The following is a 20,789-nucleotide window of genomic DNA, read 5'->3' on the forward strand; positions in this document are numbered from 1 at the left end:
TTACTTCTATAACGTGAGGGCACTGAATTACAGCTAGTATCTGAGGCAGAATTCCCACTTAGGTCTTCCTGATTCCAAATTCAGTGCTGCCTTGTTGACCCTATAGTATTAGCTATTGGCTAAAATTATGTCTTTCAATGGGCCTCATGCTTTCTTCCACTCCCTGGTATTATTCTACTGTTTTTTCAAATGGAAAGTAGTGTTTGCCTACTTCCCCCACTCCCTACAAAAATACTCTCTAGCCCTCAAGTCTAGACTCCAAACCCCTGGGGACTGTGTCCCATCAGAGACCAACACTTTCTTCCGGTCAGCTCAGAGCTTGAGCTAGATAGTCTCTTCCCTTCCAGCCCTGAGATTCTTTGCTTTTTTAGTCTATAAAAAGAAATCATTCTTCCAATGGCCTCCCATTCCACTTTAGAACAAATCCTGACTGTGAACAAGTTTTTTGTTATGTCAAACTGAAATCCAGCATCTTTGTGACATTTGCCATAGGATCCTAATTCTTCTCTCTGGGATTTAGCAGATTACTTTTGATCCCTCTTATCAGGCTCTATTCTAAATGAGTCTCTTCAGTGTTTCCCACCTAAATTTTGGCTTATCCAAGCTTACCATATCCAATCCTTTAACCAGTCCTAATGACAAAGTCTCCAGTTTTCATGGTTCCATGAAAAGATCAATGAATTTAGAATAAGGACCAATAGGTTCTGAGATAAAATACTAGTACTATGTAACATGGGGCAAGTTCCTTCAATTTTGGGGGCATCAGTCACTTCATCTGTAAAAGAGGGGATTGAACTATAGACAGGAGTCATGGGTCAAGAAGAGAAAAGAAGATGTTATCCCAGGATAGGACACCTGAAAATTACTTCCAGTTCTAAATCTATGAGCCCAGCTTATCTGTCTCTTCCTAAAATATAGTTTCCAGAACTGAGCACTCCAGATGGGGTCCGAACAAGACCCAGAAGTCTTTCCCTGCTTATATCAATTGGAAGAGGATTCCTAATCTTAGAACAAGATCATCCATTATCTTCCCAGTCCCAGCCCTGACCCCACTCTTTGCAATACCCTTAGGTTGGGTGGAACTGGGCAAAGCCACTCACTGACCATTCATTGAGGTCTCTGTGCTACTTTTCAGGTTTAACCTGGACCCAGAAAATAAGTGCTCAGACAACACCCTGTGGGAAGCCCTGGAAATCGCTCAGCTAAAACAACTGGTGAAAGCATTACCAGGGGGATTAGGTAATTGTTCCCACCCCTACCTCCCTGGATTAAGTTCCTACTAAATTAAGGAAGAGTCCTTGTTCTCAGGGACTATGCTGGGGTCAGTCTGAACTTTGGGTTCAAATCTATCTGCTGCCCCACAGATATCTCATACATATATAGCCCAACTCTTCCCTAAAATAACTCCTAGAATTCTGCTTCAAAGCTTGGGGGCAGCAAGTGCATCAGAGACCTGGATTTCCCGATAGTAATGAATGAATTGTTCATATTGATAATGTCACAATATTCCTGAATTCATTGTTTCTCTTACACCATCTCTCACCCTTACCCTATATCATTCATCTATTCATCCTTGGAACCCTGGGAATGGAAAGAGGGAAGTAAACTCCCTATATTACATGCAATGCCAAGAGATGGAAAGTACATGCCTTAGACTAGACAGTGAGTTAAGACCCATAGGACAATAGGGTCTTCAAACAACCAATAGATTAATCCCAATTATTACAACAAGGTAAAAGGAAAGGCTTAACCAAGGTACGCTTTAAGACGTGTCTCAAGGCAGCTAGGAGCACTGGCCCTGGAGTCACCACAAAAAAAAAAGGCAACTGTCTCCTTTCCCACATCGCACCACAACCAAGACCTCTGAAAGCAATGTCAGTCCAGTTCTTAGTGATAAAAAAAACACCTAGTAACTAATGATCAACCCATAAAAAGCAAATATTCATTCATTCAGCAGCATTTATTAAGCACCTGCTCTATACAAGACATTGAAGATGCAATATTCCTTGCCTTCAAGAAGCTTATATTCTATCAGAGAAGACAACACATACATCTATAAGCACATACAAGTCATATAAAATAAATATAGTACTTGTGGTATAAGGAGAGGACTAATAATTGGGGGGCAGGTGAAAAGGGACTCTCATAAGGGAATGGTACTTAACTTGAAATTTAAAGGAAAGGAAAATGGTAATTCTAAAAAATGGAGGTAAAGTCATACACTAAATAGATACATACACACATATACACACAAAGTCATTGATCTTTTGCAGATGCTGTTGTCATAGAAGGTGGAGAGAATTTCAGCCAAGGGCAGAGACAGCTCTTCTGCTTGGCAAGGGCCTTTGTGAGGAAGACAAGCATCTTCATTATGGATGAGGCCACAGCCTCCATCGATATGGCCACGGTCAGTCCTGGGGGTCCAAGATCAGTCCTAGATAGTGATGGTTGGAGAGTTGAGAAGAGGAGAAGGAGGGAACATTGTTATACAAGATGACACTCTACCCATAGTGTGACTGTTTAAAAACAAAACAGATGTATTGTGGAAATGAGATGGAGAAGAGAAAATGAACTATAGTGTTCCAAGTACATAAATATACATACACACACACAGATATAGGCATGCCATGTCATTATTAACCTTGTCTGGGACACTGTAGACCTTTGATAAAGTTGGTTTATTGAATGATTGCTGATGAAATAAAGAAAGCTAGCAGCCCTCCATATTGAATTTGACTTCCAGAGTGATGGTTGTAAAATAATGGAAGGCATAATAGTGAATACTAAGAATTGCAGTTTTTATGCAATTTAACCATGGGTGCTATAAATGAGAGATCTTTGCCCAATGACCAGAAAATTAGTGTTATCACCGGAAAAACTAAACTATGTCACTATAGATATTCTCATACCATCAAACATTAAAGGGAAGTTGTAGGTGAATAGAAGGCCAGTTCATAAGTTCTTCTTGGAGGACTAATAAATGAGTTAGCAGATTTGCTTTCAACATGTGAAGCATGGTTTCAACATAAATGGCATTTCATGTGAAACTCATACATATATTCTTGTAATATTTGTGTTAAACATAAGCAAAAAGAACTGTGATCTATGCACCAACATTAATTGCAGAAGATGAAGAGGTAGAGAAAGTCAGTGAAGAACTTGATAAGATCCTCCAAATAAGTCAAGGAATACTTTGTTACCTAAATATGAAAATGGACATAAGAGAGGGTGACAAAAGTATGTTTGGACAATTTTGCTCAGGTTTGAGAAATGAAAAAGTCCAGAAACATTTGGCTACCTAGAAACTTTACATATTTATGTTATGTTTCCCTTCTTAATTTTTTTCAGTTTATTGATTTTTTTATGTCACAAGCATTCCCCAATATTCCCCATTCTCTACCTCCCTCCCCACTCATTGAATCATTCTCTTTAACAAAGAAAAATAACTAAGAATAATAAGGCAACTACATTGACAACATATAGAATATCCCATATCTTCTTTACTAGCAAGAGGAATCATGTTTCATCCTCTGTTCTTGTTTATTGCAATTAATTTGGTTCAACTGCATTCTTGTTCCTTTTTTATCTATGGTAAAATATGTATTTTAGTTCTCTTGATCTTGCCTTTGTATTTTATTCCAGAAGAGAATCTTTTATTTTTAATGAAATTTTATTTTTATTATTTTTCTAATTACATGCAATGATAATCTTTCAACATTCATCCATTTGCAAATTTATGAGTTCCACATTTTTCTACCACTCTCCCTTCCCTCCCCACCTCCCCATGGTAGTGAACTATCTGATAAAATTTCAATGTGTACAATTCTTTTTAATATATTTACATCAAATCCTGTGGGTTTGTTTTTTTACTCTGAAAATGGTTGATATTATCCATAGTAGAACTCTCAGGGTTGTCCTGAACTGCTGAAAGGAGCAGTATTCATCACGACTGATCACCTCACAATGTTGTTAATGTGTACAATCTTCTCTTGGTTCTGGCTCACTTTACCCAGCATCAGTTCATGTAATTATTTCCATGCTTCCCTAAAGTCCAACCACTCTTGATTTCTTATAGAACAATAGGGCTCTATGACATTCATGTACCATAACTTGTTTAACCATTCCCAATTGATAGACATCCCCTCGATTTCAATTCTTTGCCACTACAAAAAGAGCTGCTATAAATATTTTTTTGAACATGTGAAACTTTTCCAATTTTTTATGATTTCTTTGGGATATAGGCCTAGTAGAGGTATAGCTGGAACAAAGGGTATGATCAGTTTTATTGCTCTTTGAGTATAGTTCCAGATAGTTTTCCTGAATGGCTGGATCAGTTCACAACTCCACCAAACAGTTTAATGTCCCAATTTTCTCACATCTTCTCCAACATTGATTGTTTTCCATTTTTGTCATCTTTGCCAATACGACAGATGCATTTTAATTTGCATTTCTCTAATCAATAATGATTGGGAGCATTTTTTTCATATAATTATACTTAGTTTTAATTTATCCAGAAGAGAATCTAACAAGAACTGAACAGCATCAAGAGAGAAGAGGAAAAGGAGGAAAAAGAGGAGAAGGAAGAGTAGGAAAAGAAGAGGAGGAGGAGGAGGAGGAAAAGGAGAAGAAGGAAGAAGAAGAAAGAGGAAGAAGTAGAAGAAAGAAAAGAAGGTAAGAAGAAAGAAGAGGAGAAGGAAGAAGAGGAAGAAGGAAGAAGAATGTGGTAGAGGAAGAAAGGGAAAGGAGGGAAGGAATTGATATTTTAATAAACATGAAACAACTGGTTACTTAATGTGGAAGTCTTCTCAAAATCAACTCTCCTTTGCAATCAGATCATCGATTAGTTAAATCAAAGGTCAAAATCAATATTGAATTAGAAAATTTTAGATATTGCAAACAATTGTAATAATTTTTACCTGAATTATTCACACAAGTCACCAATGCTGAGAGAAAAAATAATGGAAAAATGGGAAAAGGCAGAGATTATAAACATTTCCTACCTTTAATTAATAGAAAACAGTTGTTACTCTTAAGAAACCAACAAAGACTATAAACATTGATCTTCTTGACAAGTAGAAAGAAATGGAAGCCAAGAGAAACAGACTCATTTACAAGACAACTCAGAGGAAGATTGTGGAAGACTGCAAGGACTGTCCCTCATAAAAAATGAAAAGAAATCAAAGTAAAAATATATTCCCAGAAAACTTGGGATGAGACTCAGGATTATAGTCTCAGAGATCTAGAGGTAGAAGTGTACTCAGAAGTTAGATTATCTATTTAAACCACCTCATTTAATAGGCAATGAAACTAAGACCCAGGAAGTTCAGTAACTTGTCCAAGGTCACTCTAACCCCTGACTCCAGAAAGTTCAAATTGAACTGAGTCACAGTATCCTCACCTTACATATATTAAACTGGCAAGAAGATAATAAGAGCAGAAAACATAATATATTTATCACCATTTCCTTAACAATTCATTTTTGCCATCAATGACACAGGAACCACTATATCTGGAACCTAACACCTCAGTCCTTGACATGCTACATGACAAAGTAGAAATGACACTTAACAGATGGACCAAGTCAAGGTCCATTGAGAGGTTGTTTTATAAAGTATCTCAGGGAAGGGAAGACCTCAAAAGAAAAGGAAAAAAGTTGCAGACTATATTAACATTCAAAAAAAGAATGAAAACATCAATCATTACCAACTAATATGCTTACTTTCTCATCTTTGCAGAATCTTTTATGAGAATAATCTATATTCATATTTTTAAGGATTTTATTTATTGAGTTTTACAATTTTTCCTCCATCTTACTTCCCTCCCCTCACCCACCACAGAAAGCAATTTGTCAGTCTTTACAATCTGTATTCATATTGAAGGCATCCTTGATGAAAGTATAATAGTCAAACTTTTGAAAACAATTCTTGATGAAAGAATGTCCAATCTCAAGTTTCCCACAAATGACTGTAAGATGCAGAAGATGAAAGATCCTTCTCAGTTTATTGTTCATTTGGTTTGCATTTTAAGTTTGAATTGGTAAGACAAAGAGCAATCTTAAAGCTCTCCAACAAGGTTCAAGTATCCTTTAAGATTAAAAAAAGTATAGCAGAGGATTGACCAGAGAATCCCTGATCAACTGACTCTACAAAATCAACATTGAAATTACAGCACAAAAAAGGCAAGTAATAGAGACTATGATATGTAAGAATATGACCCTTTCTGTCTTAAGAGTGTTAACTCTCTTACATAATGTTAGGTCAAAGCAAAAGCATTTTCTGAGTTGAAATACTAATGCTCTGGCCCTTTCTCCCAGAGCTAGAGTCAGGGTTCTAGAGGATAATCATGAGATATTAGGGTATATCCCAACATGTGTTCCACAAATGCACAAATCATTAGCAGAAAGATTATATAATTTTAAATTCATAGTCATGTGTATAGGGAACACATATGTCTAATGTAACTTACATCCTAGTCTTTTAGCACCCCCAGATCTCCTAGCAATGTCATCATAACTGCCCCTTTCTTTTTTTTTTTCTTGAAAGGCTATTGGGGTCAATCGGCTTGCCCAGGGTCAAGTGTCAAAATTCAGGTCCTCTTGACTCTAGGACTGGTACTCTATCTACTACTCCCAACCACTCCTCATACTGCTCCTTTCAGAAAGCAGTCTCTTTATGTCATACTACTAAGACCCATAAGCCATCTCTGGCACTGAGGGAAAGACTCCAAGTCTAGGCTAAGATCTCTACTATTTCTAATTTCAGCTTCAGCTGACATCCTAACCTTGAGCATCACAGCATATATTTAGAAAGAAACAGAGTCTACAACCCTAGGGTCTGCAGCAGTGTCAGTACTAGGACCTGCTTTCTCCTGAGGATTCAACCTCATCTCTTTCAACAGTTCTCTTGACTCGGTTCCACAGCCGGACCTTGGGTCTGCCTTCTACCGGGCACAATCTCCTATGTCATATGCTTCTTTTGGAAGTGGTTGGAGATGAAGGAGGAAGAGCAGAGAGAAATCCCCTCCCCCACCTCACTGTCCCCTACATGAAACATAAGAACGTCTAGAGTGAGGTCTTCTTCCATAACTGGTTTATCTAATCCCAGAACTGACTAGTTTACTTTATAAAAACCACCTAGTCTATGGTTGCTCATTAGCTTCAGTTCCTGAGTCTTTCATATGCAAGTGATCCATTAAAAATCTGAAAGGGATTACCACTCCTATTCTGAAAGGGATGAACCCTTATGGCTTGAGGCCTCTGTTACCTGCCTCTTAATCTTGTAATTTTATTTTTAATTTATTTAATTTGGGGAGGGTTCAATTGATTAGGAATCCTCTGATCAGATTCCAGATACACAAGATTCTTTGATGGTAGCATTGTTGAATGATCCTCTAGTTATTAGCATCTACTAAGACATAAAACATTTGTATATTTGCCAACTAAACTGGAAAGAATTCCCTATAGATGATCCCCATGTTTTCTAGAGACTTTACATAGGATTTGGGAGTACAAAGGGAGCCCAGAAGCCATCTAATCTGAGTCATATACCAAAGAAATTCCCTCTGGAACATACGCAGCAAATAGTTGTCCAGACTCTACCTGAAGAGTTCCAAACACAGGAAATACACCATTTCTCAAGGAAGGTCCCTCAATTTTTTTTAACAGTTCTAATTGTTATGAAGTTTTTCCTTACATCAACTCTTGATATACCTCTTTGCAACTTCTACCTCTTTCCCTGGTTCTGGACTCTAGAACCAAACAAAACAAATCTAATTCCTCCTTCACAAGACAGATAGATAGTCCTTTAAATATTAGATACCATATCTTGTTTGAGGATGGTTTTATACTGATTGAATCAAGTTCCAGAGCATTACAAGGTCCCTTGATGATTATTCAAAAGAAATTACATTAGCAATCAATTTAAGAAAAAATTATGAATGAAGAATGTCTGTTGTCCAAGTTATGACGTACTGTTTAATGACTAATCTTATCAGTACAATATGCAATGAAATAAGCCCCAAAATTGAATAAGCCTAAAGTGTATTTTAGAAACTGTTCAGTGCTTTTAAAGATTTATAAGCTATCTATTGACACAAAGCTTCATCCTTTTTATTCAGTTTTCTCCATATGATGCATATCTTTGTAAATCTTGGAAAACTCAGTACTCAAATTTGAAGACATGGGGTGCAGCTAGGTGGAGCAGTAGACAGAGTGCTGGTCCTGGAGGTGGAAGGACCTGAATTCAAATATGACCTCAGATACTTAGCACTTAGCTGTGTGACCTTGGGCAAGTTACTTAACTCCATTGCCTTGCTCCCCACCCCCCCCCAAAAAAGTTGAAAGCAATTCAAATGTAGAAGTAGATGTAACATTTGTCTAAGATTAGTTCATGCACAAGGGGGAATTTGAGAAAGTGGATTATTGGAAAAGGTTGAGTTCATCATGTAGAAAGAGAAAAAAAATAAAGATTGGATAACAAGATGTTCCACTGATACCATATAAGTTACCCACAAGGACTTAAAAGGGAGGCCTCCAAGAAGGATGCATGGATTCACTATGAAATATTTGGGGAAGAAAATTAACAATCACAACTAACAAAGAAGCATGGATAAACTGGTGCCCCTACCAATGGAGGAAGTGCCAAAACAATTAAATCACCAAGGACTAGCATGGCATGATTGAAAGAATTTGCCAAAGCAGCCCCCTAGGACTACTTGACTGGACAACTCAGAAAATTGTTTAAATAATAAGTTGGCACATGGTGATTATTGCTTTTTTGGCTGACTTTTACATTTTTGTCTATTGTCTGAAGAGTCTATCTTCTGCTTTGGCTAGGGTAGCACAGTAGATAGAATGCTGGACAACTCTTTAAATCTTGGGTTTGAATCGACCTCAGATATTTAACCTCTCTTGGATTCAGGGGGTCGGAACTTCAAATTGGGCCTCAGTCACTTGAGTCTAACTAACTGTGTGACCTTGGGTAAGTCACTTAACCCTGATTGTCTCACATCCAAGATCATCTCCAGTTGTCCTGAATAATATCTGGCCACTGGACCCAGATGGTCTGGAGGAGAAAGTAAAGCTGGTGAATTAAGAGCACAATCTCTGCAGCTCATGGAAAAATTCCCTTCATTTTTTTAGGCCTGCTGAACCTTATTTTTAGTTCTCTATGATTCTCCTTACCAAATCTCCCCCATTATTTTCATGGCTAATTGCTCTGGTTTAGGGAGAGGGGTGCAGAACGCCTAAATAAGGCTTCATTTATTTCAGGTTTCCATTTGTTTTTTACTAAGTATACCTGCCTTTTTCCTCCCATTATTTAGCTTTCCTTGTACAGCAATGTTTGAGTTCCAATTGGAAGCTCAATGGCTATTCTAATATGCTTCCTATGAGGTCTTCTGTAGAAATCCAACTTTGGACCATTTCTTGCTTCTTCCTTTCTCTTCTCTCTTCTCATCATGTGTCAGGTTCCATATACTTGAACACCTTCATTTTTTGTTCAGTATTGGGGTGGAGGTCACAGCTTCCCTCCACATGACCACAATCAGTTCAGTCTCTATGGACTTAGAAATGATTCCATAATAGAAATGGTAACAGATAAGAGGCAAGTTGGGCAGAGGGGGGAAAGTGGTTGTGATGAGAGATTGTCTCCCTGAAGTACCCTCAAGTCAGGTCAGGGCCACTTCCTGCTCAGTGTCAGCCCTCCCAGGGGAATGACCAATAAATGTAACTTTCATCCCTTTTCCCACAGGAGAACATCTTACAGAAGGTAGTGATGACAGCCTTCGCTGACCGCACCGTGGTCACCATAGCGGTAAGGAGCATGATGCACAATAACCTCAGGAAGGGAAAGCCCAGGGAGTCCCAAGCTTGGGGGTTGGGTAGGGGCCTTTAGAGAAGCCACATATATAAGCCATCCTCTTATTCTAACTTTAGTAATACACAGAACAGTCTCTTCCTCCTCCCCTATCCCTAAACCCCAATCTTACTATATCATTAGATTCAGTTTAGAGTCCTTTAAGAACAACCAAGGATGGAGGACTGGCTCTGAAGTCAGGGAAATCTAGTTTCAAATACAACCTCTAACATATACTGCTTGTATGACGCTGGGCAAATCACTTAACCTCTTAGTGCTCTAGGCAACTCCATTAGACTATAATTTGTTGAGAAGGTTCCCAACTATTGGTAGGGAGAGGTTATCTGAGTGTTTCCTATACCAAGGAGCAGAAGAGTCAGGCATAACCTCCTCAATCTGATCTCTATTTCACTAGTCTTTCTAGTGAGAGGTGGGGGAACTTCTGATTGGAGCCTGCACTGTTTTGACTCGTGTTCCAATTCTCATTGGCATTTCTCATGGGTTTTCCTCCTTTGTGTTCTCAAGGCTCCTCATCTTTCTGGTACCCCAGGGAGGCTAGGACCAGGGTAAGGGAGAGGTGGCTTGAGGGTCCCTCCCTCCCTGCCTGTATGTTTCAGTTGACCCTGATAAAGTATACCCCAGACTCTGAGTTCTAAAGGGCTCTAGTCCCATTGACCAAATCTAACAACAATAATGGTGGTGAGGATGATAACAACAAATCAATATTTGTAAAAAATACTTTAAGGTTGGCACAGGACGTTTAAGTATATTGATTCCATTTTGACCCCACAACAATTCTATAAGGTACATGCTATTTATTGTCTCCATTTTACAGATAAGGGAGCTCAAAGAGGCTAAGTGATTTGTCCCAGAATCACACAGCTAATAAAGGGTTAGAGACAGGATTTGGACTTGGGTCTTCCGGAGCTCAAGTTCAAAGCCCAATTCACTTTGCCATGAGTTACTATTATCCCTATAGCAGGGAATAGATGGAGGTGATTAGTTTGTAATCATCTTGGTCATTCCCAGATATTCTTGGAGGGTGGGGAGGAATAACGTAAATAAAATGGGAAAGACGGGAAATAACGAAGTAGGATAGGAAAGAAAGACCGTAAGTTCAAGTGACTTCCCTGTTCAGTGAGTAAGGAGTCCAATGCCCACATGAAGCAAGACAGGCATGCACTGCATTCGAGTCTGATGTGGAATTTAATTATCTAATTTGTGATTAAGAAATAAAAAGACATAGTTAACTATTTACAAGACTCTGCCCTGCTTTGTGACTCTGGTTCAGTCACAGAATTTTCCCATCTTGTCAAGCTTGGCTCTCCAATCTTTGGGAAGGAGACATCCCCTCTAAAACAAAAGGAATCCCTGACCTACACTGGGGTATAAGCTTGAGTATCAGGGTACAGACTTGAGTGATGGGTTTTGTCTTTCAGTTCCTAGTGTAGACAGATTGTTACTTCTCTCTGTTGGTTCATCTCAGGTCCTCCTTCCTGCCCAAGCAACCTGAGCCCAGTTTAGACCACTTTCCTCATACCTCCTACCCATTCATGCCTTTCTTTTTCAACATTGAATACCTGTCCACACTCCCCCTTCACCTCACAACTAAGGCTTCCCTCAGCCTCTTCTTCCCCTTAGTATGTACATCAGAACTTCTCCTAGTTTGCCAAAGCATCATGGCCCCAACTGGGCTTTCTCTCCCCAGCACCGTGTGCATACCATCCTGAACTCCGACCTCGTGATTGTGATGAAGCGTGGTGTCATACAGGAATACGATAAGCCTCAGGTGCTGCTCCGTAGCCCAGAGAGTGTCTTTGCATCCTTTGTCCGAGCTGACAAGTGACCTGGGATGGATTGGCTCCACCTGCCATTTTCTTCCTCTTTATCACCTCCTCCAACCTGGATTTTCTAGCTGTGTAAATCATTTGTAAATAAAAAGAATAATTATTTCCTACCAGATCCCCCAGAATTCCTATGGGGCTCCTTCCTAGTCCTCTTCCAAATTTAGAATCCTGATAGCTTGGTGGGTAGAGTTCCTAGGGATGTAGAATCCATCCTCCCCTGCACAAAGTACTAGCCTCTTACTAGAGAAATGCAACTGTACCTCACCTAATAAGCATATTACTTTGCTTGGGTAAAAGCATGAAATCATAGATAAGAGAACTGGCTTCCAAGCCGGGATTCAAATCCAACCTTTAATCATGCATAATGACAATGTGACCCTGGAGCAAGTCAGTATTGCCTCCAGACAATTCTCCAAGTTTTTAAGTTGCATGGAAAATACCAACCTGCATTGGGAAAGGGATTTTCCTCCTGTGGGAGTTTTCTATACCACTGAAATCATTCGTTTTCTATTCACTATGTAACGCTATGGAGTGTGGGTGATGATTGAACAAAACCTGGTCACTCCTGTGGGATATATGAAGGATTTGTCAATTTGGAATGGTACAGCAAATCCTAGATGGTCTCTACATTCCCATCCCTTCAGGGTTAAGGGATGGGAAGAGAGTTGCAACAAACCCGTATCAGAAAAGATTGGTCACAAAACCAGATATGGCCCACTTAGGTTGTAAAAGAAGTTGCTCTGCCAGCCTTCTGACTCTTCTTTTCTACAGAATTTTTTAAAGACATCATCATTCTCTCTGGGATGTCCCTTAACCGGGTGAGGAAGAGATAAGAGGATGTCCACTGTTAGCATTATAATTTGCATTCAATCAACAAATACTTCTTAAGCTAACAACTAGTACATCAGTTAAGTCTGATATTTCAAAAACTTCTAATTTCATCAGTGTGGGTACTCCCTTCATCAGTACATTTTACAATCCCACAGTAATCGAAAATTTCAGCGCCTTATGACAAGTTAGTGATGAGCCTATGCATTTTGGGCATTGGATCATCCATCACTGGGCCCATTGGTGGAGCTTTCTACTTGGATAGACTCTGTCATGTACTATTCCAGATGCTATTAGCAAATAGTTTAATTAAAATCTCTGAAATGTTTTCTTTTTTTTAAAACGTGTGCATTTTTAAATTAACCAGTCTGTGATATCATAATCAAGTGAGCCACTCCCTAAGCACAACAAAACAGAAAAATTACAATCACAGAGGCAATACTTGTAGGCCAGAAGTTCTTATTTAACCTGAGATCCAGAACTTGGTTTTTAATATTTTTATAACTGTACTTCAATATAATTTGTTTCCTTTGTTATCCTATATATTTTATTTTATGAACTTTAAAAATATTAAGAGAATGGGGTCCAGATGCTTCCTCATTTGAGTCCATGACATGAAAAAGAATAAAAAGCCCTTGATCTGGTCAAAATGTTTAAAGTCACATACTTTATTTTGAATCTGTGGAATATGGAATCAAACCCCAATTTCTACCTGAATTCTTGCTTCCCTTTGCCTGATTTCATTTCAACTGTCAATCTTGTAGCTTCTTCACCCAGCTTCTATCTACAGGACCAAATAGCATTCCTAAATTCACTCCCAGGTTTTCACTGGTCTGCTAACTTTGCCTCCAGAGATATCACCTCTTCTGATATCTCTCCATGCTAAGGAGGTGACTGTGGACTCTCAAAGGTAAAGGCAATCAATTAGCAATATAGGCTCTGTTTTGGAGACAAAAAGACAAAATGAAACTACCTACCTTCTATTAAGGAATATACATTCTCCTACTAAACTGGAAAAACTGACTTCATCTCTATGGGTTTCAGTTTCCTTACTTGTAACATTAAGAGCTTGGCTAGTTAGACTCATTAATCTTTAATGACTCTTTCAGCTCTAGATTCTACAATGTTGTTAAATGGTTCCTGTGACTATCTCTGAGGATGTTGTCCAAGGACCTACCAGTTGGGTTAAGTTCAGAGGGGTTCATCACCAGTTTGACTACCCACACAGCTTGACTAATCACACAGAAGAAGTCATAAGCCATTGTTATTTTACAATGCTATTTAATTCTTGAGGCAGACTTGGAAAGGCAGCTTCTATATTAACATCAACTCTGACTTTCCACCCTTTGCATTCTCCACAACCTATTTCTTTCATCCTAAAGATGGTCTCCTATTTTGACGTTTACTTAATTGAATCATCTACTGCTGATGAACAGTTTCCCAGTTTAAGGCCCTGAGTGTATATTGTATGTGCTCATTTAGGGAAAGAAAATGCAGGCCTGCCTACTTGGAAAAATCAAAGAAGTCAAAATGGGCCATTCTTCCATGTCCATCCTCATAAGGTCCCATGAGAGAGGTCAAGGTGATGGCAGCTTGATCACAGACTATAAGACTGTCCCACTGGGCAGCTAGGTGAATAGAGCACTGGCCCTGGAGTCAGGAGCTCCTGAGTTCAAATGTGACCTCAGCTGTATGACCTTGGGCAAGTCACTTAACCCTTTAGTCTTATGACCTGTGATCAAGTGGAGGAAATTAGGACTGGACTGAGGAACAGAGTTGATTACAGCTCACATTCCCTTTCTCTCATGTCATGGTCCCAACAGCTCTGTAAAATAAGGATTATCACCCTTATTTTACAGATAATAAAACTAAAGGATGGGGTAGGTGGCAAAGCTTGGATGTGAATCCTACTCTTCTGATTCCAAGGGCAGTGCTTTTTACAAAGGAAGATATAGAAAAAAGAACACCTTTGAGCCTGGGTGTGGAGGTGGTCCTAGGACTTCAGACAATGCTAGATGAGGGCAAATTCAGGCAGGGACCACTAAGATGGGAACATCTTTCAACTCAGGCCTGATAGAGATTCTATGTACCAGACTAGCAATGCCTAGGCAGGCTCATCACCAGACAAGTAACAGTCTCATCAATCTGGACATGGAGCAACTCTTAAATACCATCTAATAAATTGTACTTTGAGTATCCATGCTAAAAAAAATTTATAGATACTAAATACAATTACATAACACTATCTTATCTTCATAACTACCTTGGGAAAGTAGGTACTAACCCCATTTTACAGAAGAGACAGAGGCAGACACAGAGAGACTAGATTTGAATTCAGGTCTTCCCAACTCCAAGGCTGGCATGGCACCACCAGACACTACCTCTTCTCTCAGTGTAGGTATTTATTTTTACATAGACTCAGTCATGTCTTCATTCTTCCAGGTGCCTGCAGATTTCTGAAATAATGAATAAAATCTAATATTAAATTTCACTATAACTTAGCATTTGAAAGAAAACCTATTGGGAATTGTTTGAAGCAACAAATCTTTCTATAAAGAGAATGCTTCTTTTTTTTTGGTTAGATTTTTCAAGGCAATGGGGTTAAGTGGCTTGCCCAAGGCCACACAGCTAGGTAATTATTAAGTGTCTGAGGTCATATTTGAACCCAGGTACTCCTGACTCCAAGGTCGGTGCTCTGTCCACTGCACCACCTAGCTGCCCCGAGAATGCTTCTTTTATATGATTTGTAGGTTTGGAGTATGAAATGAGAGAAGCTGGGTTATGTGATCTTTTAGGTCCCTCTCTAAATCTATGATCCTTATGGCCAGGCATCCAGGTTAGCTTAAAGAAAGGCAAACCTGTAAAATTGAAATCCTAATGGAAAAAGTAGCAAGACCTATGCCTTTAAGAATAAGCTGAATTTGGGGCAGCCAGGTGGCGCAGTAAATAGAGCATCAACCCTGGAGTCCAGAGGACCTGAGTTCAAATCTGACCTCAGACACTTAATTACCTAGCTATGTGACTTTGGGCAAGTCACTTAACCCCATTGCCTATCAAAAACCAAAAATAAAATAAAATAAAATTTAAAAAATATCCTGAATTCAGGAAGTGGGAAGAGCTCAGGTGAGCAGGCTTCAGGAAACCTGGGTCCTGGTTATACCACCCAAAACTCATTATCCGACTTTGAGCTGGTGCCTTCCCTTCCGTGGGTGAAATCGGTAAAATGTTCTCTACGGGCCTTTCCAGCTCAAGATGGATGAATCTATGCAAGGAATCCCTCCCGCCCTAAGCTATGAAATACAGACATAACGGTTGCCTGCTTTCCCTCAGCCGTGGGCATGACTCTAGGCAGCTGAGAAGCGGGCCAGGCGCAGGTAAGGTCAGGGGCTGTCGGCCTCTGAGGCATCCTCCACCACCTCCCGCGTCTTCTCCAAATAAACAATCTTGACCCTCCCTTGAGCGCAGACACGTGCACAGAGACCCCCAGCCCCCCCACACACACACACACAGGCACACAGGCGCGCGCGCACACAGGCACACACACACACACACACACACACACACACACACACACACACACACACACACACACACGCTCCTTCCCAGGTCGGCTCCAGGGGCTGGCCCGGGAGGAGGCGGAGCCGCATCTTTGCAGTCCATCCCCACTCCTGTCTCCTCCCCGCTCCCCCCGGCAGCTGCAGCCCATCCCGGGTCAGCGCCTCCCTCTGGCGGCCTCCGGGGCCCGGCTGCAGTCAGGGCTGGGGCTGGGCACTGCCCGTCACCCCGATCTCGCCCTCCGGCCGCTGCCTTCCCCTCCACGCCCCCCTCCCGCCGCAGCCCCCCGCTCTCCCTCCCTGCCGGCATTCCTCCGGGCCCCCAGCTCCTCCCTCCCCTCCCCGGGTCCTCCCGCCTCAGCCCAACCCCCCTTCTCTCCCTCGGCAGGGTGCCCAGCCCCCCTCCCTCCGGAGCTGGACCCCGAGGCGGGCTGGGACGCCAGAGCGGGCGGCGGCGGCAGAAGAACGGCAGCAGGTGCTGAGCTCGCGGGGCGGGGAGAGGAGGAGGCTGCGGTGGAAGGGGCGGGAGCCGAGCTGGGGGCGGTTGGAGGAGAGGTCCGAGGCCCGGAGCGGCGGGAGCCAGGCGCGGGCCGGGGCCGGGGCCGGGGCCGCTGGGGAGAGAGAAGGGGCGGGCGGCCGGGCCCGGGCCGGGGCGGGCTGGGGGGGGGGGGCGCGCTGGGGCCACCGAGGTGAGCCGGGGCCGGACGCCGGGAAGCTAGGGCCGGGCTGGGGGAGTCCTTGGGAGATGGAGCGGGGCGGCAGGAGCCACCGGGAGGGGGAGAGGGGGCCAGGGGCCCTGGGAGCAAGAAGCGGGGAGCTGCCTGCTGGCCTGCGGGGCTGAGCTGGGAAGGAGGGGTGAGCCTGGGGGGGGGGGGGGGCTACAGGGCCAGGCTGACAGGAGCCTCCCGTGGGGGAGTCCTAGGGAGGGCCTAAGCCATGTTGTCCCGCAAGGGAATCATCCCCGAGGAATATGTACTGACGCGCCTGGTAGAGAAGCCAGCGACGCCCAGATACCCAACCCGAGAGAGGAGAGTCCGCTTCGTGTCCAAGAATGGCAACTGCAATGTAGCCCATAAGAACATTCGCGAGCAAGGCCGCTTCCTCCAGGACGTCTTCACCACCCTGGTAGACCTCAAGTGGCCCCACACGCTGCTCATCTTTACCATGTCCTTCCTCTGCAGCTGGCTCCTCTTTGCCATGGTCTGGTGGCTCATTGCTTTTGCCCATGGCGACCTGGACCAAAGTGTCAGGACTCAGTCTGGGCCCCAGCCGGAGGACAGGGACTTCATACCCTGCGTCACCAAAATCGACTCTTTCGCTTCTGCCTTCCTTTTCTCCATCGAGGTACAAGTGACCATCGGCTTTGGGGAGCGCATGGTGACTGAGGAATGTCCCATAGCCGTCCTGATGCTGATCATGCAGAACATCCTCGGACTTATGATCAACGCCATCATGCTGGGCTGTATCTTCATGAAGACGGCCCAAGCTCACCGCCGGGCGGAAACTCTCATCTTCAGCAAGCACGCGGTCATCGCCTTGCGTCAGGGCCGTCTCTGCTTCATGCTCCGCGTGGGTGATCTCCGGAAGAGCATGATCATCAGTGCCACCATCCGCATGCAGGTGGTCCGCAAGACCACCAGTCCCGAAGGCGAGATCGTGCCCTTGCACCAGGTGGACATCCCTATGGAGAACGGTGTGGGTGGTAACAGCATCTTCCTGGTGGCTCCGCTTATCATCTACCATGTCATCGATGCCAACAGTCCCCTGTATGACCTCGCCCCTCAAGACCTGACCCACCATCAGGACTTGGAGGTGATTGTGATACTGGAAGGTGTGGTGGAGACCACAGGCATCACTACACAGGCCCGAACCTCCTACCTTGCGGACGAGATCCTGTGGGGCCAGCGCTTTGTTCCCATCGTGACCGAGGAGGATGGCCACTACTCGGTGGACTACTCTAAGTTTGGAAATACTGTCAAGGTGCCCACCCCAGATTTCACAGCCCACCAGCTGGAGGAGGACAAAACGCTGCTGGATGCCTTTTCTCTGGCCTCTCTCAAAGGGCCCCTTCGAAAGAGGAGTGTGGCTGCAGCCAAGTCCAAATCCAAGACCAAGTTTAGCATCTCCATGGATGACTTGTCCTGAGGGCTGCCTTCACTAAGCCTCCCTCCCAGTGCTCCCACATTTGTGTCCTGATGGGACAGACCTGATCAATCAATCCTGCATGAAGGAGGGGGAGAAGGATGGCCTTTGGTCCAGCAGGACCCTCTGTTTATTTTCTGAACTGCTAGGAGCTGGCAGTGATTCCAGGGCTTTAGTGTCTCCTGACTATTGCTCAGGAGTGCTAGAGGGTATTTATCACCAAGCTATTTATGGGCTCACCGGGTCTCAGCTGCAGTCAGTTATTTTTGTCTCTGCTCCTCCCAGCACCAACACAGAACTGATTCAGGTCCCCTCAGAGGCAAAGGAGACCAATAGGGGGAAGGGAGGCTGGAGACAAATGCTCAGGGCCGAGAGTTGGGGCCCAGAGTCCAAAGTAATAGCCCTGTCCCGTGAGCTAGCAATCAGCCCAGTCCTAAGGCGGGTGGGTACAGATTCCAAATTACAATCATTTCTGTCTCTCTCAATATCTATCTCTTCCCCCAGCATTACCATGGCCAAATGAGATTGCATAACTTTTCTTTCCCTGTCCCCACAATTTCCCATCTCTGTGGTTGAGCCATCCACAGAATGGGAGTCTACATCAGAGAGTGGGGGAGAGTCAAGCAAGGAATAGAAGGGTGAAAGTCTCCCCATAGAGTCCAGAGCCAGATAGTCAAAACCTTGTCTGTTGATACCCCCTTTCTCAAAACCTGTTAATGGTTCTTGACTCTGGGACAATAAGTTAACTTTGGGAGGAGGGTTCCAGGGTTTGGAAGCCAAGACGAGTTTGCTGCTGCACTATCAGACACAATACTACAGAAGGGACCTTAAGTGTGGGATAGAATGGGAGCATGGGAAGGGAGGGGAGCAGTCTCCCCAGGCAAATGAGTGCTGGGTGCTATAGGAGAAGAGAGTGTACATGCTGGTTTGGGATTTGATGGCTGTCTTGAAGCAAGAGGGAAGAAAGATTCTGAGCAATGTCCAATCTGGATATTCTTACCATGAACAGAGAATGTCCTGAACTGGAAACTGCTGGGTATGCTTTCCCAGAACCGTGCCATCTCTGATCTGTAAATAAAACCTCCCCTTCCTACAACCTTAACTCCTATGTGGTTCTTTTCTTCAGTGGTGGATACATCAGGGTGGAGAATGTGATTTTAGGGCAGTGGTTGACCTTTGATGTTACAGAACTGCTGGGTGGTGAGCTGGAGAAGGGAGACCCAAGAAATGGCAAGTTAGGGAAAGGACTTGGCTCTGGGAGAGGGAAGAAGCAGGGAACCATCCCCAGTTTGGGGGTGGGAGGGATGTTTTTCTCCTTCCCCTGACTAAAGAAAGCCAAGGACACTAGACTTCAGCAGAGAAGTTAAAGCAGCAATCATACCAAATTGCCAAATAAACCCTGAACATCTTTGTCATCTGGGGCAGGGCCCTGTTCTCCAGCCTCAAACTCAGCTTCAAAAAGTTAGGGTCTAGGTCCATGTCAGACTTCCCAGCAGAGAATGCCAATTTCACCCTTTTTTCACTGAACCTGGGACCCAGGGCACAACTTCATAACCTGCCTTTCTAGAGACCTGAGTTCTGATCCTGGTTTTGCCATTAGCTAAATCTGACCTTGAAAAAGTGACTTTTCCTTCCTGTTTGAGTTTCTCAATTCCACATCCATCTTCAGAATGAAGAAGTTAGATTTAGATCCGAGTTTCACCTCTTTCACCAACTACCTTTGTGACCCTGGGTAAGTTCATTCTCTTCTTTGAGCTTTGATTTATCCATTTGAAAAACGAGGGGTGGGAACTTAATCTCTAAGGCTCCTTCCAGTTCTAACATCATAGGAATGAAAGTTCCTCTGAGTATCAGTTTATCCCAGTTCTTTTCTTGGATTCTGTTCCAATCCCCCCCCCCCTCCCAGGGATTAAGGGAAGGAGAACTACTACAAGGTCTGGAAAAGAAAGGAGCTCCTGTCATTCGTGGGTCTGAACAAGAAGAGCAGAGAGATTATTGGAGTTGGGGAGAAGGGGAAAAGAAGGAAAAATATCTCTATATAAGGTAGAGATTTATTCACTTCTGTCCATCTCCTCTTTGTTCCCACTGTACTCTCATTGCATCTCATCTACTGCAGCATCCTTACAGCCTCTATTGTTTTAACTGACTTTGAATACATTCTCCTACTCATAAATCTTTAATTGCCAACAAGAGGAAGCCCAAACCTCCAACTAATTTCCAGGTCCTAAAATGTTTGGGGCCTATCTCCTTTCCAGACCAAACTGGACTCTTCATTATTTTCTATTAACCTTTGAACTTTCCTACCTCCACATCTTTGGAAACATCAATTGCTTCTCTAAAGTCCTATGATCTTCCATGTTTATTTTTTAATTGAAATAAGTTTTACTGATTACTTTTGTTTTTACAACACCTACACTCCTCTTTGTATCCTTTCTCCCTTTCCCAGAGAAAAATCCCTTTTAAAAAATTTAAAGAGAAACAAAAGTTCATCAAAAGTAACCAACATGTAAAAAAAATTGCTATATATGCAACGTTCCACACCCAGTCCCATATCCTGCAAAGAA

At 42.8% G+C, this 20,789-nt stretch overlaps 3 protein-coding genes across 5 annotated transcripts in view; 2 read left to right on the plus strand and 1 right to left on the minus strand.

Annotated features, from left to right (window-relative positions):
- The window catches only part of LOC141518293 (ATP-binding cassette sub-family C member 8-like), a 56,358-nt gene extending 43,179 nt beyond the window's left edge, over positions 1-13,179 (plus strand). For both annotated transcript variants that reach the window (XM_074230177.1, XM_074230178.1), the window contains 4 exons: positions 1,136-1,239; positions 2,274-2,407; positions 9,750-9,812; positions 11,563-13,179. In XM_074230177.1, coding sequence (XP_074086278.1) covers positions 1,136-1,239; positions 2,274-2,407; positions 9,750-9,812; positions 11,563-11,700 — 439 coding nt within the window. In that variant the 3' untranslated portion in view covers positions 11,701-13,179. The remainder of the gene's footprint in view (positions 1-1,135; positions 1,240-2,273; positions 2,408-9,749; positions 9,813-11,562) is intronic.
- Positions 4,678-20,789, minus strand: part of NCR3LG1 (natural killer cell cytotoxicity receptor 3 ligand 1) — a 68,595-nt gene continuing 52,483 nt past the window's right edge. For both annotated transcript variants that reach the window (XM_074230182.1, XM_074230181.1), the window contains 2 exons: positions 14,814-14,985; positions 4,678-11,769 (listed from right to left, as the gene is read on the minus strand). The gene's annotated coding sequence lies outside the window, so the exon portion shown is untranslated. The remainder of the gene's footprint in view (positions 11,770-14,813; positions 14,986-20,789) is intronic.
- KCNJ11 (potassium inwardly rectifying channel subfamily J member 11) lies at positions 16,471-19,327 on the plus strand. The gene is made up of 2 exons (XM_074230179.1): positions 16,471-16,558; positions 17,006-19,327. The coding sequence occupies exon 2, from the start codon at positions 17,020-17,022 to the stop codon at positions 18,226-18,228; it is 1,209 nt and encodes a 402-aa protein (XP_074086280.1). The 5' UTR covers positions 16,471-16,558; positions 17,006-17,019; the 3' UTR covers positions 18,229-19,327.

This window comes from Macrotis lagotis, chromosome 3, assembly GCF_037893015.1.
Source record: "Macrotis lagotis isolate mMagLag1 chromosome 3, bilby.v1.9.chrom.fasta, whole genome shotgun sequence".
NCBI classification, from domain to species: domain Eukaryota; kingdom Metazoa; phylum Chordata; class Mammalia; order Peramelemorphia; family Peramelidae; genus Macrotis; species Macrotis lagotis.